At 37.7% G+C, this 26,955-nt stretch overlaps 2 protein-coding genes across 2 annotated transcripts in view; both read left to right on the forward strand.

The window, feature by feature from the left end:
• Positions 1–9,545, forward strand: part of LOC118577971 (selection and upkeep of intraepithelial T-cells protein 2-like) — a 76,732-nt gene extending 67,187 nt beyond the window's left edge. Inside the window, exon 10 of the mRNA XM_036178596.1 lies at positions 9,402–9,545. Within this exon, the coding sequence (XP_036034489.1) occupies positions 9,402–9,545 (144 nt within the window). The remainder of the gene's footprint in view (positions 1–9,401) is intronic.
• A 41-nt stretch (positions 9,546–9,586) lies between these two features.
• LOC118577972 (selection and upkeep of intraepithelial T-cells protein 2-like) overlaps positions 9,587–26,955 on the forward strand; it is a 34,315-nt gene continuing 16,946 nt past the window's right edge. The window contains exons 1-3 of the mRNA XM_036178597.1: positions 9,587–9,722; positions 17,606–17,953; positions 21,941–22,222. Coding sequence (XP_036034490.1) covers positions 9,587–9,722; positions 17,606–17,953; positions 21,941–22,222 — 766 coding nt within the window. The remainder of the gene's footprint in view (positions 9,723–17,605; positions 17,954–21,940; positions 22,223–26,955) is intronic.

The raw sequence follows: 26,955 nt of genomic DNA on the forward strand, positions 1-26,955 counted from the left end.
AATAAAAATGTTGTGTTTTTTGTTAAAGGACACAAAGTTGTTTGAGTAGGGAAAGGCAATGGATCTGGGAAGAATTGGGAGTGAATATGATCAATCAACTTTGTACAAAAATATCAAAAAACTAATAAAATATATTTTAAATCATTTACATGTGTAGATTTATAATCATTTACATATGCATGAAAAATTTACCAAGAGTTATGTGACTTATTTGTGAAGATATAGTTACATATTTGCTGAAATATACTTTTATAAGTATGTGAACATACTTGTATAAAATACTTGCAATATTTTGTAAGTACACATATGTACGTAAGTTTCTGTATGCATTCATATTCATGGTCTATACTTATATATGTATTACATCTATATTAATACATACATGTCTATATTAAAAGATTTGACTGTACATGTATGCACACTTAAATATAAATCATTTATGTTTCCTAAATTTTTATAACTTTCCTTATTTTTTCCTGAAGTTCACCTCTCCTTTTTCCTTACAATCCTATCTCCCAGCAACTACTGCAAATTACTGGGAGTATTTTGAATTGACTACTCTCTTTCCTGTCCTCAAGATAAAGTTACTCTGTCAGCCTGAAAAACTACTGTGCTCCTGTGCTTAACTGGACTAACTGGTTCTTTTGCTTCAAGATTATTGTTATTTCTTGTTAACTGAATGAGGCTTCATGGTATGCTTCATCTGGACTTAAAGTCATTTACTTGTGCTTCTACAATTCTCTACTCTTCCTACGTATTGGTGCAGCATTCAAAATGGTCATCATAGCTATTCATTTGTCACTCAGTATAGAACAGGTATGGATCAGGTTTTGTTTTGCTTTTTCCCTCGGTGAGTCGAGTCTTGCTAGTTCTTGAGTAATACCAGAAGCAGACATTGTGCTAAACAATGATTTCACCTGTGGGTTGATAAATCAGCCTCTTAGGAACTTCCCTGAGAAAGACACCTAAGTATCAGGCTTACAGAATCATGGGGCCAGACTTTCAGGTTAGGAGACAGGGTAGTTTCCCTGATCTCCATCTAACTCTGGCATGCTTGGTGCCTTCAGTAAAACTGCTGGAGCACTACCAAAAACTCAGACAAGTCAACTGATGCTTTCATAGGGACAACAGAGCTGACTTGGGATCTTCAGGCTCAGGTAAGGAAGGGGATTTAGTAAGCTTTTAGGATGTGGTTCTATCTTCACAGATAATTTTTGTCTAATTATTCCTTGTGCTTCATAGGAAGAATACTGTCCTCCTAGAAACAAGTTCCAAATACTTAGACAGAAGTATATTTAAAGATTAGTAAACCTTAAAGTTTAGAAAGGTGGGGAGTTAGTGTCTTATGGGGGAAGAAAATTCCCAAGTTTTCTTTATGAATCAGTTGAAAATTACTCTGTACCATTGAATCTTAGTGAATACTGAGATCAGGTTCTGAAGTGTCATTTCATCAGGGCTAAAGACAATAAATTCTTATGATTATTATTTCTCAGCCACATAAGATGAAACTTGTGTCCATCTGATGTTCTTCTCAACAAGGATAACTTCTCTATTGTGTCTAATTATAATGAACAAAGTCATAAAGGGATAGAATATGTGAGGCGTCCCTGGAATTTTTACAATGCATCTTTAAAAACTCAATTTCTAAAACAGTCTATCACAAAAATACAAATACATCATGTTCTCATTCATACATGGAAATTTAAAAAGTTGATTTCTTAGAAATAGCTACATAAGCAAGACTGGAACAGTGGAATTAATGGATATGTTAATGTGAAAGGCAGAAATTTTCTAAGAGTATATATATATATATATATATACTCTTATATATATAAAACTACATGCCGGGCTGTGGTGGTGCACACCTTTAATCCCAGCACTTAGAAGGCAGAGGCAGGTGGATCTCTGTGAGTTCGAGGCCAACCTGGTCTCCAAAGTGAATTCCAGGAAAGGCGCAAAGCTACACAGAGTAACCCTGTCTTGAAAAACAAACAAACAAACAAAAGAACTACAGACAGATAATAACTGGGAGAAGGAGAATTAGACTCTTTCAGGAATGAGCTCCATATTGGTTGTCCAATGCACAGTGGTCAGCCTTGAAACCATACACAAACAAACCAAAAAATAAATGACTCATTATGCTGTGTTTATATATATTTGTACATATATACATGCACACCCATACACATATATATGCATGCATATGTATTTTTTCTTTATTAATGCTGTTATAATAACAATGTTGTTACTATTTATTGCAATATAAAAATGTTGTTATATACATATATGCATTAGTGTATATATGTATATTCATAAGTGTATATGTGTGTATGTGTGTAACAATAATAAAGAAATAGAGGCTGTTGGCTTGAGAGTGGTGATGTGAGAGAAGCTGGAGGGAGGGAGGAAAGAGGGAAAGTAATGTAATTCTATTTCAAATACAAAATATTTTTAAAAACTTGATATCATAGTAGAGAGTAGAGTCATTGTCATTGAAATCTGGAAAGAGGAAGGAGATGGAGAAGTGAGAGATATGTGTTCTTTTAAAAATGTATGAAAATACAATTATCTAGGAGAAATACTTACACTAAGGCAACTGTGATTACCTGCACAAGAAGTGCACAGGATTAGTGCCACCATTTCCATGGTGGAAAAGGGAGAAACTCACAAGACCTCATCCCACTCTGAGGCTTTAAAGGAAGCTAATAATTGCTGGGGAGGGGAGGATACCCTTTTTCAGTGGTGTAGCCATGAATGACCCATGGTCCAATAAACAAACCTTAATCATGTCCTGTAAAATATCCTAATTAAATTCAAAGGATTACCTAAAAATTAAAAAAGATGTAATATTATAAGGGAAAGTCTTTGGAAAGGGAAAACTTAGTGGTACTGGGAGGACATAAGAGAGGGCAATGGCAGTGAATACAAAATACATACATGTGTGAAAATGTCATAATGACATGCATTATGTATAATTAATATATACTAATAAAATATAAAAGAAAGATGGAGAGATGGATTAGTAATTAAGAGTACTTTTTGCTCTTGCAGAGGACTAAGGTGTACTTCTGACATCCATATAGTGGTTCACAACTATGTTTAACTTTAACTCCAGTTCTATGAGATCAAACAACTTTTTCTGGCCTCTGTGGGCACCAGAAATACAAACAGTCCATACATATATACAGGTAAAACACACACACACACACACACACACACACACACACACACACACACACACGTAAAAATAAAATTTAAAATATAGTTAAACACATTTAATATATATAAGCATTTTATTTTGTTTATTCAAAATTCAAGAAGGACATATCATAAACATTTTGATTTTTCTTAAGTTACTTAGTATTTTGGCCTTTATTCCAGTAGTCAAATATGATAGATTTTCCTATCTATCATACACACATCATGATGCAAGATACTACAGTTATAGAGAAATTGGGAATTGAATGGACAGTTAAAATAAATCTAATCTACACTTTCATCTAATGTGTTTCATCACAGGTATCATGGGAGTTACAGGAGCACTTCTTGTCACACATTGTGTTGTCTTGTACCTCCATCAGATATTGGCACTGAGTTCAGGTATGACTCTTACTTGTCCTTATGAGTCTTAGCAATGTCAAGCATGCCCCCCAAAACAATGTATGGTACAAAGAACAGGGCATTGAAATCATTGTTCCTAAAGTTGAATGTAGCAATCAAGTGAGGACAGTCACAAGAGTATCCAGCTTAGAGGAGCAAATAATTATGTCTAATCAGCAAATAGTCTTTCCTTGGGTTTGTTTCAGCTTCTACGAAGAAATTGCAATGAAAGAGATAGAATACTTGCCTTGAGGACTCAATATTCAAACTGAATACACGAGACTAACATATCACTTTTACACTGAGGAACTGGTACAGCAGATACAGATTAAAATCCATCAAATCTAAGAATACAGTGGGAGAAGATGAGGGAAGATGAAATGGGCTAGGATAATGAGACTTTGCCTTTGTAGAGGCATCTGTGTAAACCACAAATAAATACAGATTACTTGAAGACATTTAAAAGAATAGACTTAGACAACAAATAATATAAACAATGAATATTCTAGCAGAAGCTGATTTTCCAATGATAAATTTCACTGATGAACATTTACTTGGGTATCATCTGAATTAGACTCATTCTTGGTACTGACAGCTTCCCTTGGTGACAAGAGATATCCAGTTGTGGCTTTGCCCAAGTATTGAGCGATTTCATCTGGATTCCCTTCATATATGTATGAAGCAACTTTAGTAATCTCCTACTTTTCTGGTTTCCATATGGCCCTAGAAATGGGCCTCAGTTTTGGCTGTCCCGCACTGTATTTCCTCCCCTTTCCTTCCTCTTCTCACCCTCTCCCCTTTTGACCCTCCTATTACATCCCTGTCCATCCATAGGTACATAACTTAATTTTCCTTATTAGGGAAGTCCATGCCTCCCCCCAACCCCTTACTTTATACCTAATCTCTGTGGTTATATGGATTGCAGCTTTCTTATTGAAGACTTAAAGCAAACATCCACATATAAGTCAGTACATACATTTGTCTTTCTTGGTCTGGATTACCTCACTCAGAATGATTTTTTTCCTAGCTCCATCCGTTTACTGTGAACTTCATTTCATATTTTTAAATGGGTGAATAAAATGTTTCAGTGTGTAGATGTACAACATTTTCTTTATCCATTCATTTACTGAAAAACATCTAAGGAATTTCCAATTTTTGGCTATTATGAATAGAGGTACAGTTAATATGATTGAGCAAGTGTCTAACGACCACAGTGATATCTTTTGTGACTGTACAATCTTGAACTTCCACTAGCAATGGATGTTTATGCCTCTCACTTTACATCCTCACCAGTATGAGCGGTCATTTCTTTTATTGACAAGTGTCACTAAGATAAGATGAAATCTCAAAGTATTTTTGATTTTCATTCCCCTGGTATCTAAAGATGGTGAACAATTCTTTAAGTGTTTCACAGCCATTTGGATGTGCTCTTTGAGAATTCTTTTTAGATCTTTATCCCATTTTTAGTTGGGTTATTTGTTTTCTTGATGTCTAGATTATTAAACTCTTTATATAATGTAAATATTATCCCTCTATCAAATGTGTAGTTGGTAAAAATCTTTCTCGAAATGACACTGCCCTTTGCTGTGCATAGTTTTTCAGTCTCATGAGGTCCTATTTCTTTGTTGTTCTCAGTCCCTGTGCTAATGGTGTTCTGTTCAAAAAGTCTTTCTTGTGCTAATGAGTTTAAGACTATTTTCCACTTTCTCTTCTATCAGACTCAATGTATCTAGACTTAGGTTAAGATTCTTGATACATTCAGAATTAAATTTTGTGCTTACTGATGGGTATGGATCTATTTTCTGTTTTCTTTTTTTTTTTTTTTTTTTTTTCATGCAGCCATACAGTTTGACCAGACTTGGTCAAGACGCTATCTTTTATCCAGTGTGTATTTAGACTTCTTTTTCATAAAAATAGGTGTCCATGGGAGTATGAACTACTTATGTCTGAGTCTTCAAATTGATTCCAATGATAAATGTGTCTGCTTTTGCTTTAACACCACACTGTTTTTATTACTATATCTCTGCAGTACAATTGGAGATGTGGTGATGCCTCCAGCAGTTCTGTTACTATTCAAGAGTGTTTTAACTATCCTTGGTTTTGTGTTTCCATATGCACCTGAAAATTGTCCTTCAAGATCCATGGTGATGGATTTCGGAATTCTGTTGGGTATTTCATTGAATCTATAGGTTGCTTTTGGTTGGATGGCCAATTTATTTTTATTTTTATTTTTTTTATTATTATGAGTTTTAATTTTATACATCAGCCATGGGTTCCCCTGTCCTCCCCCTCCCGGGCCCATCCCCACCTTCCCCCCATTCCCATGTCCTCCAAGACCAAGACACCCCTGAGGATTCATTTAAACCTGGTGGATTCAGTACAGGCAGTTCCTGTCCCCTCCTTCCAGGCTGAGCATGTGTCCCTGTGTAAGCCCAAGGTTCCAAACAGCCAGCTCATACACTAAGGACAGGTCCTGGTCCCACAGCCTGGGTGCCTCCCAAAGAGATCAAGCTATTCAATTATCTCACTTATCCAGAGGGGCTGATCTAGCTGGGGACTCCTCAGCCATTGGTTCATACTTCATGTGCTTTCTTTCGAATGGCTATTTGTCCCTGTGCTTTTTGCAATCTTGGATTCAACAATTCACGCTCTTGCAGTCCCTCCTCTTTCTCGACAGTTGGACATCTGGAGCTCCACCTGGGGCCTGGCTGAGGATCTCTGCATCCACTTCCATCAGTTATTGGATGAGAGTTCCAAGACGACTGTTAGGGTGTTTAGTCATCTGATCACCAGACTAGGTCACATCAGGCTTTCTCTAGACCATTGCCAGCAGTCATTGTGGATTTCTGGGGACCTCTCAAGAACTCTGCCTATTCCTGTTCCCATGTGGTCTGCATTTATCATGGTCTGTTATTCCTTGTTCTCCCTTTCTGTTCTTGATCCAGCTGGGATCTCCTGCTCCCCTAAGCTTCCTTTCCCTCAAATCTTGCCCTTCATTACTCATACTGTTGTCCAGGTTGTTCATGTAGATCTTGTCCATTTCTCTGTCATTGGGTGATCCCTGGGTCTTTCCTAGGGTCCCATTTTCTAAGTAGCCTCCCTGGAGTTGTGTAGCAGTCTAGTCATCTTTGTTTTACATCTAGCATCCTCCTATCAGTGAGTACATACCATGTTTGTCATTGTGAGGCTGGTTACCTCACTCAGGATGATTTTTTCTAGATCCATCTATTTGCCTGCAAACCTCATGATGTCATTGTTTTTCTCTGCTGAGTAGTACTCCATTGTGTATATGTACCACATTTTCTTTATTCTTCAGTTGAAGGGCATCTAGGTTGTTTCCAGGTTCTGGCTATTACAAACAATGCTGATATGAACATAGATGAGCAAATGCCCTTGTGGTATGATTGAGCATTCCTTGGGTATATGCCCAAGAGTGCTACAGCTGGGACTTGGGGGAGATGGATTCCCAATTTTCTAAGGAAGTGCCATATTGATTTCCAAAGTGGCTGTACAAGCTTGCATTCCCACCAGCAGTGGAGGAGAGTTCCCCTTGCTCCACATCCTCTCCAGCATAAGCTGTCTTCAGTGTTTTTGATCTTAGCCATTCTGACAGGTGTAAGGTGGTATCTCAGAGTCATTTCGATTTGCATTTCCTGGATAATTAGGGATGTTGAGCAATTCCTTAAATGTCTTTCAGCCATTTGAGCTTCCTCTGTGGAGAATTCTCTGTTTAGTTCTATAGCCCATTTCTTAATTGGACTGTTGGGCATTTTGATGTCTAATTTCTTGAGTTCTTTTTATATTCTGGATATCAGCCCTCTGTCAGATGTGGGGTTGGTGAAGACCTTTTCCCATTCTGTAGGCTGTCGCTTTGTCTTGTTGACTGTGTCCTTTGCTCTACAAAAGCTTCTCAGTTTCAACAGGTCCCATTGATTGACTGTTTCTCTCAGTGTCTGTGCTACTGGTGATCTCCGATGCCAATGCATTCAAGAGTACTTCCTACTTTCTCTTCTATCAGGTTCAGAGTAATTAGATTTATGTTGAGGTCTTTGATCCACTTGAACTTAAGTTTGGCCATTTTAATATGTTAATTCTAACAATTCTACATGGAAGATCTTTCCACCTATCTTCTTTGGTGTCTTTCTTCAGTGCCTTAACATTTTTATCATACAAGTCTTTCACTTGCTTAGGGAGAATTACCATGAGATATTTTATATAATTTGAGGCTACCAAAAAAGGTATTGTTTCCATGATTTCTTTCTCAGTCCATTTGTATTTGTAAATAGGATGACTGCTAATTTTTGTTAGTTAATTTTGGATCCAACTACTTTATTGAAAATTAAACTCTTTGTGTTTCCTGGTTGTATTTTTGGGTTCACTTATGTGTACCATCATATTATCTGTAAAAAGGTATTTTAACTTCATTCCTTCATACTTTTTCTTTATCTGTACATTTTGTGCTTTATTATGAGCTGTGGAGGATTTCTTTTCTGGTCCAGTCTGTTTTGTGTTCTGTATGCCTTTGTACCTTGATAGCCCTTTGTTTCTTTAGGTTAAGTGTAGTTAGATTTTTCCTGCCTGGTCCAGTTAGGACAAATCTCTCTTACCTGCCAGTCCCACAGTCGCTCAGACCCAACCAAGTAAACACACAGAAACTTATATTGCTTACAAACTGTATGGCAGTGGCAGGTTTCTTGTTATCTACTTCTTCTATCTTAAATTAAGCCATTTCTGTTAGTCTATACTTTGCCACATGGCTTGTGGCTTACCAGTGTCTTTACATGTTGCTTTTCATGGCGGTGGCTGGCGGTGGCTCTCTCCAGCCTTATACTTCCCAGAATTCTCTTCTCTCTTGTCCCGCCTATACTTCCTGCCTAGCCACTGGCCAAACAGCATTTTATTTGTACAGAGTGATATCCACAGCAGTTAAGGAAATTTTCTTCTATTATTTTGTTGAAAATGTTTTCTGTGCCATTGACCTGGGTGTCTTTTTCTTCTCTTGCTAGTATTCTTCAATTTGATTTTTTTCATAATGTACGAAATTTCATGGGTATTTTGTACCTGAATTTTATTAGATTCAACATTTTCTTTGTCCTAGATATACATTTCTTCTATCTTGTCTTCAGTACCAGAGATTCTCTCTTCCAATTCTTGTGCTCTGTTGGTGAGTTTTGCCTCTGAGTTTGAAAGTCCCTAAATTTTTCAATTCTAGTTTATCCTCAGTTTAGATGTGTATTTACTCTATTTTCACTTCTATGTCTTGAAATATTTTCATTTCATTCCATTATTTGTGTTTTCATAGATTTCTTTAATAGATTCCTTCCTTTCACCCTTTGAAGAGCTTTAACTTATTCATAATAGCTATTTTGAATCCCTTGTCTTGTGCTTCTGTTATATTTCATTTCTCCAGGCCTGTGTAGCGGGGTCACTGAGCTCTACTGGAGACATACTGTCTTTGCTGTTATTTATTGTATTTTTTATGCTGATGTCTAGGCATTTGAGTTTGAGATGATTATAATTCTAGATGCTGATATCTGGTTTTGTCTTTGTTGAGTAGGTATTCCATTCCTTGGTTTCTGTTGCCCTCTTTGGTTCTAAGGAGAGAGTGGTGGCTGAGAACTGGATTTGGGAATGGTCCTGAAATCCCTCCAGATGTGGTAAATAGAGGTCCTGGATAGAAAGTACTGGGAGCTGATACTAAGGAATGGAATGGACTATAAGGGGGGAGGGGGTTGAAAGGTTCCAGTGGAGGGAGTTGGATGTGTTACCAGATCTGCATAGAGCCCCCTGTTGTATAACAGGTGATCTTCTACAACGCTGAAGATAGGACTGGGAGATTGGAATTAGAAGACAAGAAGGAGAGTGAATATTGCCTACATGATTTCCTTGCCATCATCCCCATTGTGTTTCCAGGGAGTGCCTTTGAAAGCTGGCAGTTGAAATAAAAAGATGGTGTGGTGGAGGTAGGCTGTAGGAGAAAATCTGCATGGTCCATGAAGATTGGGGCAGGGAAGAAAAGAGACCACAGCAGGTGGTCTGCTGCAGAGGTGAGGGAGAGCCTGCAGAAATGGAATTGGAGGAAAGGAGAGAAAGTGAAGATCTTCTAACTGATACCCTTGCAAGTGGGTTCCAGGGAGTTCCTAAGGAAGTTGGTGGCTGAGACACAGTGATTTTTATTTTTCTTAGCTTTCAGGTGGAAAACAAAATCTAACCTTTACTACATTTTCTGTTCAAGTTGATGGGCAATGTTGAATATCTTTCAAAAATGTTTCTTTTTATCTGAAGTGTTGATGATGCTCTAAATCCTTATTTTTCTTTTTATTAGTAGTCATTTGCTCCTTGCTTTTCTTTATTTAATAAATTTGTTCTCTTACAATTTTATACATATGTATAATCCATTCTGGCTACTCCACACCACCTGTTCTTGTCTTCCTCCTACCTTTGTCAGTTAACCCTCTTTCCTACAGGTCACTTTTCCATGTTTGTGTTTTATGTTTTGGGGTTTTTTGTTTGTTTGGGGGGTTTTTTGTCTTGTTTTATGACCTACTGAATTTAATCAGGATGAGCTCACCAATGTGTACCAATCTGAAGATAATAACCTTTATACCCCAAATCTTTCAATAACCAACAGTTCAATGGAGGGAAGGTAGGGGAAGAGCTACATGAGTCCTTCCCATACCCATGACCAGCAGTTGGTTGACAGGTCTAGTCTTCTATGGGCCCAGAGGAGGCAGGCTCAGCTGTTGTGTATCCATGACTGCAATGATTAAGCTGAACACAGATAATAACACTTCACCACTCTTCTCTTTGTCTTCTAGTTATTACATTTTTTTTCTAGTTCTTCTTCTACAACATTGCCTAAATTTAGGGAGGTAGTTTAGGTACATTGATTAATGAATTTCTCTTAAATATTTAGGTATCAATTTGATACCACATCATCAATTTAGTTAAACAACAGTAGTAAGTTACCCCTAGGACACCTGACCTCCCTAACCATAAGTGTTTGGCCAAACTTATAGTATCAGGCTTGAAATCCCTCCTACAGAGCAGGCCTTGAATCCATTTGTAATTTTCACTTCAGATCACTCCCTTCAGATAACTTCAATACTTTCCCTCCTTCTTTATGTCTTCTTTTTTTCTGAGTCCAATTATTGCCACCTTCATGCACATGGGTGTGAGGCCATCCACCCACTGTGGAATGGGCAACTTGTTAACAGCCTCACCCTATAGAAAATGATTCCCCTCCCCACAGCAACCATCACTTGCTAATAAGTTTCTCAGTGGTGGCGTTTCATGAATTGGAATGTAGACTGGCTTGACCCTGTGTATTTCTCCTGCTGGTGATAATAGCCACTGTAATCCATGAGTGCAGCAGCCACATTGTACCCAGAATATAGGATATTACAGCATTCCTCCTCATTCTTCAGCTCTTACATCCACTCTTTCAGCTTCTACCATTCTGCTATGTTCATTAACCCTCAAGAATATTTCTACAAATGCCTTATTTGTGGTTGATCACTCAACAGTCACTAATTCTCAGTACTCTTGCCAGTTATAAACCTATTTGAGTGTTGCCCCCTGTAAAAAGATGCTTCTCTAACCAAGACTGAAAACAGCACTAATCTATAGTTATAAATGTAAAAATATTTAGGAAGCAGTTTACATAATTTCACTTAACAAAACAATGGTAGTAATTTGCCTATGATGTATGACCTCCTCAGCCATGGCCTTTTGACCAGGTTTACAGTACTGGAGATTGTATTCTCTCCTGTGGTACAGGCTTCAAATTCAATAAGGAAATGATGGTTATCCCCATAAACAGTGCTATCACTATTGCACAGGTAGGTACATCTTGCTTATTGAGACATGCAGAGTCCACTGTAGGGTAAGTCCATTGATGACTTTTATCCCTAGTGACTTTCATAGAAATTCCTTCACTGTGGAAGCTATCCATCTGGGAGAAAGTTTCCAGGTCAGTTCCAGTTTGATTTCTATTTGCTTTTCAATCAAGATATTTTATGTATCTCACAACAGGTACTTACCATCTGGCTATTATAAAAGATGATGACTTTTAAATTTTAATAAACTTGGGCTGGAAAGATGGTTCATCTATTAGAGCACCTGCTGTTCTTCAAGAGAACCTATTTTGTTTTCCATATATTACAGATAAATTGTTTCTTATTCATTCAATGCCATCCTGCTCTAGATGTTGTGTAGGGTGCACCTAAAACATTCTAGACAAAGACAAGATGAACTCTGTCACTGTGAAAATGAACAAAACACTGAAACTGTTGATACTCTTCATAGATCTTTGACCAGGACTCTCTTCTGGGCTGTGGAGAGGTGTCACACAAACACACAGATACACACATACACAAACACACACACACACACACACACACACACACACACACACACACACACACACGTGCCTCCTCTCAAACTATGGAATTTCCTTGGTCCTTATGTCCTTCCAGAACCATCCTGGTGTCTCACCTTTGAGAGCTATCTTCTGCAAAATTGCTAAAGTGCTTCCCAAATAGAAAACTATTGTGTGCTACATTTACCCTGTGGTTTTATCTTTTTCCATGATCAGACCCTAAAATCCTGATATTTATTGTGTATTGCATAATGTCATATATCTGTGGTGATATTGTGTTCCCCAAAATATTGTGCACCCTAATAAACTTATCTGGGGTCAGAGAATAGAACAGCCACTAGATATAGAGGCTGGAAAATGGTGACACACACACCTTTAATCCCAGCATTCCAAAGGTAGAGATCCATATGGATCTCTGTGAGTTCAAAGCCACATTGGAAACAGCCAAACATGGTGACGTATGCCTTTCATCCCAGGAAGTAATGGCAGGAAGCAGGAAGGTATAAAAGGCATGAGGAGCAGAAACTAGAATCTTTTAAGGTTTTAGGCTTCTAGCAGCAGTTCAGCTTCAATCCATTTGGGTGAGGACACGGATTTAGCAGGAATCTTAAAATGTCTTATTAATAAAATCAAACCCGAGGCCAGTTATTGGGGTGAACGCTAGAAGATCAGAGAAGCAAAACAAGCCACAGCTGCCTCACCTTGCCCAGTTCTTCAGCTGGTCTTGTTTCCTCAGACTGGATGCCTCTGAGTCCTCATCCAGAATGGATCTCAGCTGAACTGCTGCTCCAAAGCCCATAAGCTTAACCAGCCAAATGCTGAACCAGCCAAATGCTGAACCAGCCAAATGCTTAACCAGCCAAATGCTTCTAGTTTCTGGTCTTTACCCTTACATATCTTTCTACTTTCTTCAGTCACTCCCTGGGATTAAAGGCTGGATTTCTGGGATTAAAGGCTGGATTTCTGGGATTAAAATCTTGAGTCACCACGCGTGGCTGTTTCTAATGTGGCCTTGAACTCAGAGATCCAGAGGTACTTCTGTCTCTGAAATGCTAGGATTAAAGGCGTGTGCTACCACTGCATATTCTCATGTTTAATATTGTGGCTGTCCTGCTCTCTGACCCCAGATAAGTTTATTTCAGGGAACACACAATATTTCAGGGAACACAATACCACCACACACAGAGGCTTCCAGTTTGAGGAAACAAGATCAGCTGAGGAATAGGCAAGGTGAGGTGGTTGTGGCCTGTTCTGTTTCTCTGATCTTTCAGCATTCACCCCAATACCTGGCTCCGGGTTTGTTTTTATTAGTAAGACCTTCTAACAATTTGTGCTACATATATCCACCATTTCAGTATCACGCATAAAACCTTCATCATCCTAAAACTTCCATAAACTATACCCATTTGTCCCTTTTTTCCTCCCCCACAACCAAAGGTTACAGCTCTTTGTTCTGCATCTACGCTGCTGTTTTCTAGAAGTAACATAGCTGCTATCATACAAGATGTGTCCATTTTAAACTGATTTTTCTCACGTGCAAAGATTGAGGTTTATCCATGTAACTCATTACTGTTTAAAAATTATTCTTTGAAAACAAAATTTAATACAATCTACTTTGGTCATATTCTCCTTCAGTTCTTCCCAGATCTTCTTAGCCAATCAACTTTATAATCTCTCTTTGTGACTTTCTCTCTGTCTCTGTCTGTCTCTGTCTCTCTGTCTCTGTCTCTCTCTTTAGCTCTCACTTCTGCTTTATCTTTTGTTATATTTCTGCCTCTCTCACTCTCAACCTCTTGTTCTCTCTTTAGAAAGAACCAAAACATAAGAAACAAAGTGAAAACAAAAAAGAAACACAAAAACAGAAAACCAGAATAAACAAGCAAAAGACACATATGACAAAAATAAAAAATGCAATAAAATGGAAAACAAAACAAATAGTCCTCTAAAATTCTGTTAAATCAGTTTTGGATTGACCAGCTACTCCTGGGCTTGGGGCCTGGCCTAGAGTGTGGTTAACATGGTCAGTGAGATTCCACTGGAGGAAAATGAGTTTCCCTTTCCCAGTGGGTATCAACTGCAGATAGCTTTTGTTAGGTGTGGGACCTCATTTCCACTTCCCCCTCTCTGTGCTGGGACTCTGTCTGCCTTAAACCTGTGCAGGTTTTGTGTGTACTGCCCCAGTCTCTGTGAGCTCATATGTGGATCAGTCCTGCTGTAACTAAATGACATTGTTTCCTTGCAGGCACTCATCACTTCTTGGTCGTACGATTTTTCTGACTCCTCTTCTGCTTAGATCCCTGAACCTTAAGCAAGAGGAGTTTGATGAAGATATATCACTGAGTGTACCAAAGTTTCTAACTCTCTACATATTGTCCAGTTGATGGTCTTTGCATTATTTCCCATCTACTGCAAGAAGAAACCTCTAATGAGGGTTGAGCTAGGCAATGATCTATGGGTATAGCAGTATGTCATTAGGAGTCATTTCATTACCATATCCCTTTCACAGAACAGTAATACTAGGTTTCTCCCTGGGGCACATGACTTACCTGATCTCAGGTCCTGGCCACTTTAGGATGTCAGATATGGTGCCTGTATCATGAAATATGCCTTAAATCCATCAACATTGGTTGCTTACTGCACTAACATGTGTGTCACTGTTGCACAAGTTCTTTTACTAATTCATAGTATTTCATTGAATGAATGAACCAGAGTTGGATTCTTCACTCACCTCTTAAAGGGCATTTTGATTGGTTCAAATTTTTAGAAACTGGGAATAAAGAAGTTATTTGTGTATAAATTTCAATATATAAGTACTTTATAACTCATTTGAACTGCATATGTAATCATGACTATGAAAAGAAATTATTATAAGCCCACATCTAGCACTGTTATAGAGTGCCAAACTGTCTGCCATAGTGTCTGAATCATTCTGCATTGCTGCCAACAATAAATAACAGTCATATTGTCTTCATCTTTTTATCATTAAATGTTGTCAATGTTTTGGATTTCAGTTATTCTAATGATTGATGGGTTTTTTTTTTGATACACAATATTCTAATGTCACAATATTGAGCTAATTTTCATCTTTATTTGCTGTAGAGTGTAAAAGGCTATGTCCTGCTCTACTTTACTCTACATCATGTGAAACAGCAGCTTTCAAGCTGAGTGTTGCCCTGAGTGACTCCATTTAACCATGCAGCAGTTTGTTAAATTTTGAGTGCACATGGTGAGTCAAAATAACTATGTACATTTGTGCAAATAAACTATCATTACCAACTTGGTGTGAATCACAAGGAACAAAATTACAAATAGCTTAATTATACAAGTAAAGAAAATAACACCTATTAAGTTATCAGGGTGGAGTAGGAACCCCAGGGCACATGGATATAACAAGACTATATCATAAAATTCAGTCCTGTTATTGAATACACCAGACCAAGGGAAAGTAAAGAAAATAACACCTATTAAGTTATCAGGGTGGAGTAGGAACCCCAGGGCACATGGACATAACAAGACTATATCATAAAATTCAGTCCTGTTATTGAATACACCAGACCAAAGGAGGTGGCATCTCTTTCATCTGGATCATATAAAAGGTGGAGGATTCAACACAAAGGGCAGCAGTGCCTGCCACACTTTCATCTACAAACCTTGTGCATGCTTCACAAGATACATAGGCTGTTTATTCCCTACTGTCCCTGGAGCCTCGGTTCAGCAAAATTTCTACTACATGACATTGCCTACTCATATTGCAATTTTCCCTGACCCAGACTTGCACATTGCCTTGATTTATCTTGAATCCAGCCTGTCTTGAAATAGCTGAGTGTCTCCAACAGTTCCTTAAAATCTTCTCTAACCATTTGTAGTAACATTTTCTGCTTTAATATCAATTAAATAATTAGTAATTAAAATACCTTCAGGATAAACAAAGTGATCTTTTTTTAAATTTATTATTATTATTATTATTATTATTATTATTATTGTTTTAATTTTATACATCAGCCATGGGTTCCCTGTCCTCCACCCTTCCGCCCCCACTCCCACCTTCCCCCCAGCCCCTCCCCTACATTCCCATGTCCTCAAGGACCAAGACACCCCTGGGGATTCATTTAAACCTGGTGGATTCAGTACAGGCAGGTCCTGTCACCTCCTTCCAGACTGAGCATATGTCCCTGTGTAAGCCCAAGTTTCCAAACAGCCAGCTCATGCACTAAGGACAGGTCCTGATCCCACAGACTTGGTGCCTCCCAAACAGATCAAGCTATTCAATTGTCTCACTTATCCAGAGGGCCTGATCTAGCTGGGGGCTCCACAGCCATTGGTTCATAATTCATGTGTTTCCATTGGATTGGCTATTTGTCCCTGTGCTTTAGTCGTCTTGGAACTCTCATCCAATAACTGATGGAAGTGGATGCAGAGATCCTCAGCCAGGCCCCAGGTGGAGCTCCAGGTGTCTAACTGTTGAGAAAGAGGAGGGACTGCTAGATCGTGAATTGTTGAATCCAAGATTGCAACAAAGGGATCTTAAGTCAAGTATGTGTATATGCTTGAGGGGGCAGATGATAGAAAAAGGAAAAAACAGAGAGAATGACTTTAACAAAATGTGTGGATGTGTTTATTAAATCACACTTTTGTCAGAGGACTAGACTGCTACTCACAACTCCAGAGAGGCTACCTAGAAAACAGGACCATAAGAAAGACACAGGGATCGCCCAATGACAGAAAAATGGATGAGATCTACATGAACAACCTGGACGTGAGTGGGGATAATGAAGGGCAAGGTTCAAGGGAAAGAGAGCTTAGGGGAGAGGAGATCCCAGCTGGATCAAGAACAGAAAGGGAGAACAAGGAATAACAGACAATGATAAATGAAGACCACATGAGAAGAGGAAGAAGCAACATGTTAGAGAGGCCCCAGAAATCCACAGTGATATCTCCACTGTAGACTACTGGCAATGGTTGAGAGAAAGCCCAAACTGACCTAGTCTGGTGATCAGATGGCCAAACACCGTAAAACACGGTCGTGCTAGAACTCTCATCCAATAACTGATGGAAGTGGATGCTGAGATCCTCGGCCAGGTCCCAGATGGAGCTCCAGGAGTCCAATTATTGAGAAAGAGGAGGGATTGAATGAGCAAGAATTGTTGAAACCAAGATTGGAAAAAGAACAGGGACAAATAGCCAAACTAATGGAAATACATGAATTATGAACCAAAAGCTGTGGAGCCCCCAACTGGATCAGGCCTTCTGGATAAGTGAGACAACTGAATAGCTTGAACTGTTTGGGAGACACCCAGGCTGTGTGACCAGGACCTGTCCTTAGTGCATGAGCTGGCTGTTTGGAACCTGGAGCTTATGTGGGGACACTTTGCTCAGCCTGGAAGGAGGGGACCAGACTTGCCTAGACTGAATCTACCAGGTTGAGCTGAATCCCCAGGGGAGTCTTTGCCCTGGAGGAGATGGGAATGGGGGCGAGGGGCTAGGGGGAAGGTTGGGATGGGGGGGGGAGGGGTGAGGACAGGGGAACCCATGGCTGATATATAAAATTGAAACACAAATATCTGTATAAAAAATAAAATTTGAAAAAAAATCAAACTCTTGTCTTTTGATTATTCTCCTTCACAGAAAAATTCGCAGTGACTGGATTGACTAGGCCACTCTTGACTCCATTGGGTGGAACCCTTGAACTCAGCTGTCAGTTGTCTCCACCACAAAATGCACAGCACATGGAGATTCGCTGGTTCAGGAACCATTATACGCAGCCAGTGCACCTGTACAGGGATGGTAAAGACCTGCATGGAGAAATTATCTCCAAGTATGTGGAGAGGACAGAACTCCTGAAAGATGCCATTGGAGAAGGAAAAGTGACCCTCAGGATCTTTAATGTGACTGTTGATGATGATGGGCCATACCACTGCCTCTTCAAAGATGGTGAATTCTATGAAGAGCACATCACAGAGGTCAAGGTCACAGGTAGGCAGGGACTCCTGAGATTGCTGTGGCCCATGATTCAAAGTCTATGAGGGTTGAGTGGTTGGAAAATCATCAGTGACTCTTTTTGCATAGTTTGATTAGCAAGATGAATTCTATACTATTAGTTTTGAATTGGATGTCATAGAAGATAAAAATGAAAATTACTACAGTGCAGAAACTAGTTCTATCAATAATACTTTCTTATTATTCCTACATACTTTTTTAGATTTCTAACATATAATCAAATTCCTTTTAGGTTGTTTTATCATCCTTTCAAATATCTCTAACAACACTTTAGTAATTTTCTAAATGAACTGAATTTTTAAAATATGTTTCTTACTAAAAAGTTGGGTAAGGAGGTTGAAAGAATATGGGAGGAGTTGCAGGGAAAAACATGATCAAAAATATTCTATGAAAATTTTTAATAAAAGAAATAAAAATATTCTTTTTACTGAAATACATACTTCCATTTCTTTCAAGATCAATTTACTGACTACCTAGTACTTGATTAATTTTCCTAAATCTTTTTCAAAAGATTTTAACTACAATCATCACTATCCTCATATACAATACAATATATGAAATAGCAGCATCTGTAGCATGAATCTTAAAGAGTTCTTATTAATAAAAACAAACCTGAGGCCAGTTATTGGGATAAATGCTGGAAGATCAAAGAAGCAGAACAAGCCAAGGTTTCCTCACCTCACCAGTCCCTCAGCTGGTCTTGTTTCCTCAGACTGCAAGCTTCTGTGTCCTCATCTCAGCTGAACTGTGTTGCTCCAAAGCCTGAATGCTTAACCAACCAAATGCTTAACTAACTACATGCTTTACTCCTCTAGTTCCTGGTCCTCATGCCTTATATACCTTTCTCTTTCTGCCCCCACTCCCTGGCATTAAAGGTTGGGTTTCTGGGATTAAAGATGTGGGTCACCATGCTTAGCTGTTTCTAAAGTGGCCTTGAACTCAGAGATCCGGCTAGCTCTGCCTCCCAAATGTTGGGATTAAAGGCGTGTACCACCACCACCCAACTTCTGTTATGGCTTACTCTTCCCCTTTTCTAGCCACCATTTTTGGCTTTGTTCTAGTGGCTGTCTGTTCTCTGACCCCAGATATGTTTATTTTGGGGAACACACAATATTTCAGGGAATACAATACCCACCACATTTCCCCTGTTTTTGTCTAAAATTAAAAAAAAAAGGTTATAACTAATACAAGAAAAATCATATCCAATAAGTATATACAATATACAAAGTCAAGTTTACATTAATGATGTCTAGTCCATTAACATTTGACAGATTCAGGCGAAAAACTCCATTATATATAACAATGTCCAGTCCAGTAATATTTGATAAACTCAGACCAAAAATTTTTCAGTACTTATCCTATTTAAAACAAGTAGTTCCTTTTTTAAAAGTAGATTCCATAATCTCCCTTTTTATCTTATCATATCCATATTCTCTTTTTTCTTTTCATAATAGATTCAATAGTCTACCTTTTGTCATCTTTCTCTTTCTCTTTTTAGTGTAGATTCAATGATCTACCCATTTATCCTATTATTTCTTTATCTTTTTTTCTCAGGGTATATTCAGTGATCTACCTAATATCTATATTCTCCTTTTTCTTTTCTTTTCTTTCTTTTTAAACCTCAATTCTGTTTTTGGGTTAATTGTCAAGTCCTGTATCATTTGTACAGCTGCTGCATAATGAGATAGTACAGGGCTTGTTTCAAGTCCTTGTTCAAGTAGTCTGTCAGGCTGGATCATCTCAGCTAGCCATCTCAAAATTGTCCTGAGCAGTTTGTAGTCCAAACTCGATCTTTCTGTGATGTTAATGGCTTTATCATAGTCCATGTGGCATCATTATTGTGGAGTCCCATCATCTTTTTGAAGATTTCAAAGTCACTGTTAGGCGTGGTCATGGTTCCCTGCCGACTTTTTTTTTTTTTTTTTTTTGCCTCTGTGGTTTGGAGCAAACACAATCTCATGTCTGTCTGTCTTTCAGAACCCTGAGTATTCTTTCCTAGAAGAGAATATCTTCACAGCAATTTCTCCCCAGCATTTCTCTTGCCAACCTTTTCCAAACTGACCTTTGCCGATGCTTTCTTGTAACATGCTGGTCCTGGCGATTCTTCTCTGAACCAGCAGCAGTAAATTCTTTGTCCCAGGTAGCAGTATCACCGAAGTCACCAACACGATGAGAAACAGCCAGGAACTCGAAGCAGCAGTCACTGCCTCCATAGTTACACCAACACTGTGTCTCTGCCCCGGCCAAAGCTTCTCTTAGGCCAGCCTCAATTCGGGATCCTTCTGCCTCTGCCTTCTTCAATAAATCCTACCAGCATGCTCACAAGGCCATAGGCAAGAGGCTTTTTTCGTGAATTCGTACCACAAACATTGGGCGCCAGGCATCTACATGGCATTTATGCTACTTTCCTTATTCTGAATTATTCTGGATGAAGAAATAGAAGGAGAGAAGGTTAAGGATTCAAAATGAACTGAATAAATCCACAAATGTGTGTACATACATCTAGGACTCTTGACTCAGTTGATTAATGTTCATTGGATGTCATGTGAAACTCACCTCTGTAGTGTAGAGCAGAATTACACAACTGTAGCTCATTGCAATGTTTTGTGATCTAATGGTACAAAAAGCTAATCATTGCTATTTTTATAGTCTTATGGGGCAAACAGCAACTGTGTTAGCAGAGATGTAATGTTACTGTTATCCCAGGAACATTTTACTAGACAGAGCAGCTTTGGTACAGTGTTTTAAATCTCTACTTTCTTTTTAACTATACATTAGGCAAATTTTATGTCTCAGAAAATATGCTAAAACTTTCAGACATATTCATTTCCTCTAAATTTATTAAATTTCAGACATATTTATTTCCTCTAAATTTTGACACTATTAATGTATTACCTGATTTATATTAAATACATTTTTAATATAATTTTTATTGATTCTTTGGTAATTTCACATCATTCACCCCAATCCCTCTCACCTCCCAGTCACTCTGTATCAGCCCTTCACCCTTATAGTGTTTCCCCAACAAAGGAAAATTAGAAAACAAAAACAATAAAAAGAACTAAAATATTAATTGAAAAAACTAATAACAAGAAAAGCAAAACAAGACCAAACAAATAAACATACAGATACTCTGCTTCTCCATCTTTCCCACTCTCATCATCCTTCATTGGTTTCAGTGGCAATGGGAGCTACCTTGTCCCACCTAGTATGTTCTTTTCTCCAAATAGCTTTACTTGCACATGTTCACAAATTATAAAATTACCTACTGTAGAAATACACAAAGATTCAAGTAGAGTTCCACAGTTGTGCTTATAATGAAATTCATTTTTATAATCTATTTACAGTGGTTCAAAAGTAACTAATGAGTATAATAAAAGAAAAAACTATTTTTTTTTTTTTTTTTTTTTTTTTTTTTTTTTTTTTTTTTTTTTTTTTTTTTTTTTTAGTTCTTTGAGACAGAGTTTCTCTGTGTAGCTCTTGGAGCCTATCCTGGAACTCACTCTGTAGATCAGTCTGGCCTTGAATTCACAGAGATCTGCCTGCCTCTGATTCCCAAGTGCTGGGAATAAAGGCATGCACCCCAACCACCTGGCCAAATTATAATGTCTATGAAGGTCAACGTCTTGATTTCTGTTCACAATAATCCAAAGACGTAGGTTAATTTCTGAGACTTGGTAAATAAACTAAAAATATGTTTAAAGTAAATGAATAAACAAATAAAAGAGGCCTTTTGTCAGATGACTTAGTTTAGATAGGTTGCTGACTGTGGACTATATAGCCTTTCCATCTGGCTCTTCTCATTTTCATGAGATTCTTATGGTAACCACAAACATATAGAGTTTTGGTTATTAATGTATCTTTTGAAACTGGGATTAAAACTGAAAAGAAGTTTTATTTTTCTGTCATTTCCTCTCCCATTTATACCTAACAATATTGTTTTCCTCTTTTGTTGTCAACCAGTCACAAGCTCAGACATACAGATTCTTATGCATTCCCCTAATATTGAAGGTGTGATGTTGGAGTGTCATTCGGGAGGTTGGTTCCCACAGCCTCGGATGGAATGGAGAGACAGCAAAGGAGAGGTCATTCCAGCAACATCAAAATCCCATTCAAGGGATGGAAATAAATTGTTCAACATGACCATGGCCCTTTTTATTAAAGCCAATTCCCACAGGAATGTCACTTGCTATCTTCAAAACCATCTAACTCACCAAGAACAAAGTATAAGTATCGTCCTATCAGGTAAAATGTGTATTTGTTCTTCAGTGACATCCATTGTCACACATACTTATGTAGCATGAATTTTAAAATGTCTTATTAATAAAAACAAACCTGATGCCAGGTATTGGGGTGAATGCTGGAAGATCAGAGAATGAGAACAAGCTACAGATTCCTCATCTCACCAATTCCTCGGCTGATCCTGTTTCCTCAGACAGGAAACCTCTGAGTCCTCATCCAGAATGGGTCTCAGCTGAACTGTTGCTCAAAAGCCTAAAAGCTTAACGGGCCTAGTTCCTGGTTTTCATGCCTTATATACCTTTCTGCTCTCTGACATTACTTCCTGGGATTAAAGGCTCTTGTTACCATGCCTGGCTGTTTGCAGTGTGGCCTTGAACTTTACAGCGATCCAGGTGGATTTCTGCCTCTGGAATGCTAGGATTAAAGGCGCGTGTGCCACCATTTTCTGGCCTCTATATCTAGTGGATGTTCTGTTCTTTGACCCCAGATAAGTTTATTGGAGTGCACAATTTATCAACCACGTTTCCACTTTTTTGTCTAAAATAATAAAAGAAGGTTACAGTCAAGAATTACATTAACAATGTCTAGTCCATTAACATTTGACAGATTCAGACAAAAACTCCATTATATATATATATATATATATATATATATATATATATATATATATATATAAACAATGTCCAGTCCAGTAACATTTGACAAAAAATTTTCATTACTTATCCTATGTAAAACAAATAGTTCCTTTTTAAAAGTAGATTCAATAATGTCCCTTTTTATCTTATCATATCCATAGTCTCTTTTTTCATGTTAGATTCAATAATTACCTTTTGTCTTTTTTATATCTTCCCCTTTTTCTTTTTATAGTAGATTCAATAATCTACCCATTTACCCTATTATTTCTTTATCTTTTTTCTCAGAGTAGATTCAATGATCTACCTTGTACTTATCATTCACTTCTTTGTTGACTTGGTTCTCAAGGCCTTACTTTTCCTTTGGCCTTACTCATTACTTGGGTTGTCTATCTTACTTTCTTAGACGTATTATTTTCTCACTCTATAGTCTTAACCATTGTAGTCAGCTTTTCTGTCACTGTGATAAAACATCATCTTCATAAGCAAGTTGGGGTGGGGGAAGAGTCTGTTTGGATTACACTTCTACATCTTAGTTCATCATCAAGGGAAGCCAGAGCAGGAGCTCAAAGTAGGAACTTGGAGGCAGGAACTGAAGTAGAGATCACAGAGGAACATTGTTCACTGGCTTTTTTACAATGGCTTTCTCTTCTTTCCTATAAAACCCAGAAACACCACCCAGCTCCAGGGGCCTGGGTCCTACGACATAAATCATCAATCAAGAAAATGCCCACACTCATGGCCACAGACCAGTCAGATGGAAGCAGTTCCTCATTTGGGGTTTCTTCTTCCCAGTTTACTATAGTTTGTGTCAAGTCAACAAAACTAACTGGCATATTGACATCAAAGTTTCCAAAGCATAGAGTTTGAGGCCTTATTCTCTTCTGACTTCCTTTTATCTCATGGCTTTAAGTATTGCCACATTCCTTAAGTTATATCTCCTCTCTCCTCTGCTCTCATCTGAAAACTCATAAGTCAACCCAAAAGTTTAATAAATATAAAATGATCACAACAAGAACTAAACTCATGGTTACCCCTAAGCTTGCTTACTTGACTGCTTTGGAGTAGCATTTCATATTTTCTGGTTTCTCAGAACCAAATCATTAAAGTCTCTTATGACTTCCATTTTCTGTCACATTCACATATACAAAGAAATTATGCTAGTTCTGTTGTTAAAATACACCAGAGCCTCACTATTACTGGAGTCCTAAGACAGATGTCTGACTCATGGTCCCAGGTTGTGGTGCTTCCAATGATCCATATTTAATCACATGTCCTAAAAGAAAAAATAGGTGTAAAACCTGTTGATAAAACAAAAAAAGGACAATTTAAAAGAGACTTTTACAGGGATTGAAAACCATTGATTTGGTCAATATATAGACATATATATGTATATGTGTATATATATGTATATGTATATATATATATATGTGTGTGTGTGTGTGTGTGTGTGTGTGTGTATGTATGTATGTGTGTGTGTGTGTGTATGGAAAGGTAAAAGTTGAAATATTTGTTAACTTATTACAACTTCATTGAGTAACAAAATGTATACTTTATGATCTAATATTTTCCTTAAGTATTTATGAACTCTAAACAACTTGTATTAAAATAATTGCAATAAACATAAATTTAATTTCACTCTTGTCACAGTGATAAACAAGTCTAAGGATGTTCTCACAGTGACAATATAGGCTTTGAGATTATACAGTTATAAATTAACAAAAGCTGGAGTTGAGAGGTTTGGAACAGGCCACTGTATATTCTTCACACCAACAAGGTTCTTATCTATAAGGGTTGGGGGGGTCATTCTCCATTTGGTATAGACCTAGAATCATGAGATTTAAGATGAAATTAGAAATCTAGCAAGCCATGAAAGAATGTATCAGAGCGACAAAATAGTCAGGATAATAATTGTAACCTTCTTTTTCATCATTTCTCACAACCTTTTCACTGTCATCTAAGCCTGAATTCTGAATTATGATTTAGAAATAGCACCCTAAAAGTCTCCTGTTTCTTTTCTAATTCATGGTGGTGTATCCTGAATGCAGGGGTAGGATGAATTACTTAAATCACTGTCTGTGTTAAGTACCCTGAAATTGCTCCCTTTTTAGTTATAGTTAAACATCCTCAATTTTTTCAGTTATTGTGCCCCTGTTTCCTTCATGGCCTCACCTCCTAATGTTCTCTTTCTCCATCTCATCTATTTACACATCCATGTAGATGAACTCTACCTTCAGATTTTTCTAGTTGTTTCTTCTTCCAGCATAATGTAAATTCAACTAATTTTCCTTATTTCCTTCAATTCCATATTCAAATCTCACTTCCTCATAAGTATTACTTTGATGCCCAACCTGAAGCATACAACCTGCCTGCCTCACTCACCTGGTGGTGCCTGTTTCCTTACCAGTCAAACTTTGCTTCCTTTCTCATTAGTCCCATGTTCATCTATTGTGGAAATTGTATTATTAGGCTCTATCTCTGTATCTGTATCCTTTCTAAAAAAATTAAAAAATCTTTGGTGATTTTACATACTAACCCACCCAACTGTTTTAAATATTTGGTGCCACATTGTTACTAAACAAACAAAACTTGAGACTTTAAAGGAATTAAATGAAAGCAAAAGAATGTGTTACAAGCAGGCATTAGTTGGTATCTATCCATGAAATAAGACAGATAGCTTCTAGAAGAGACTTTTAAAAGGATTAAAACCACTGATTTGGTAGATATATAGACATATATGTGCATATATATTTATATGTATATACATATATACGGAAAGGTAAAAGTTGAAATATTTGTTAACTTATTACAACTTCATTGAGTAAAAAAATGTATATTTTATGATCTAATATTTTCCTTAAGTATTTATGAATTCTAAACAGCATGTATTAAAATAATTGCAATAAACACAAACTTTGGACAATGTCTTGCACTTTTAAGAGATAGAAAACATTTAACCATTTGTTCCATTTACAGAACATAAAATCAATAAGTTTGATGACAAAGAAAATATCATAATAAAATTTAATCATGCAGGAATTCATTACTGAATGACTGGCAAGTGGGGAAAGTTTCATTTAGAACTCACTAGGTTAAAAGGCATGAGAGTTTATCTCAGATAGGGACTAATACCTGGGAATTACATTCATGACAGTAACAGCTTAGTACAGGTTTAAATCACAACAAACAAACATTCAAAATGATGTAGGAGAATTCTTGGTGGTCTCTACATAGCCTCCTACTAGACATAATGACATGTTTTAGATGGTGTAGAATTTTTATCTGGAAATAAAGATGTGAAAATTCTTATGAATAAGAGAAAAGGAACACTTACACAAAGTTAAGTCACTAGATAGATTTAGGAGCAGCAGTCTCAGCTCCAATGAGATGAGAGCACTGAATGGAGTAGGGCATATATCATGGTACTTCAACACTGCAGCACTGAGTTGAAATGACTTTATAATTCTCCTTGGAAGACTGCATCTGAGCATTGTGGAAGATTTAGCTCTGCCTCTTCCTTTTCACCTGGGAAGCTAATGAGGCAGGATGGATGGGAAGAAATGAGAGAAGTGGCCTCCACATACATTTTCATCGGCCTCACTCTAAATCATGTCTGGCTTATTTTGACTCGGGTCATGGCCTGCTCTTTATCCAACCCATTGTAACTGCTCTCACACTTGCTTAGACCTAATACTCTAAGATAGTAGACTCTCAAATTATTATTTTTATTTATTTATTTATTTGTTTGTTTATTTATTTATTTATTTATTTATTTATTTAGAACATTTTTTTCTTTATTATTATGTGTTTTAAATTTTATACACCAGCCATGGGTTCCCCTGTCCTCCCCTCTCCCACCCTCACCCCCACTTTTCTCCCAGCCCCTCCCCTCCATTCCCATGTCCTCCAGGACCAAGGCACCCCTGGGGATTCATTTAAACCTGGTGGATTCAGTACAGGCAGGTCCTGTCACCTCCTTCAGGACTGAGCAAAGTGTCCCTGTGTAAGCCTAAGGTTTCAAACAGCCAGCTCATGCACTAAGGACAGATCCTGGTCCCACAGACTGGGTGCCTCCCAAACAGATTAAGCTATTCAATTGTCTCA

The sequence above is a fragment of the Onychomys torridus genome, chromosome 2 (genome assembly GCF_903995425.1).
Source record: "Onychomys torridus chromosome 2, mOncTor1.1, whole genome shotgun sequence".
Lineage (NCBI taxonomy): Eukaryota > Metazoa > Chordata > Mammalia > Rodentia > Cricetidae > Onychomys > Onychomys torridus.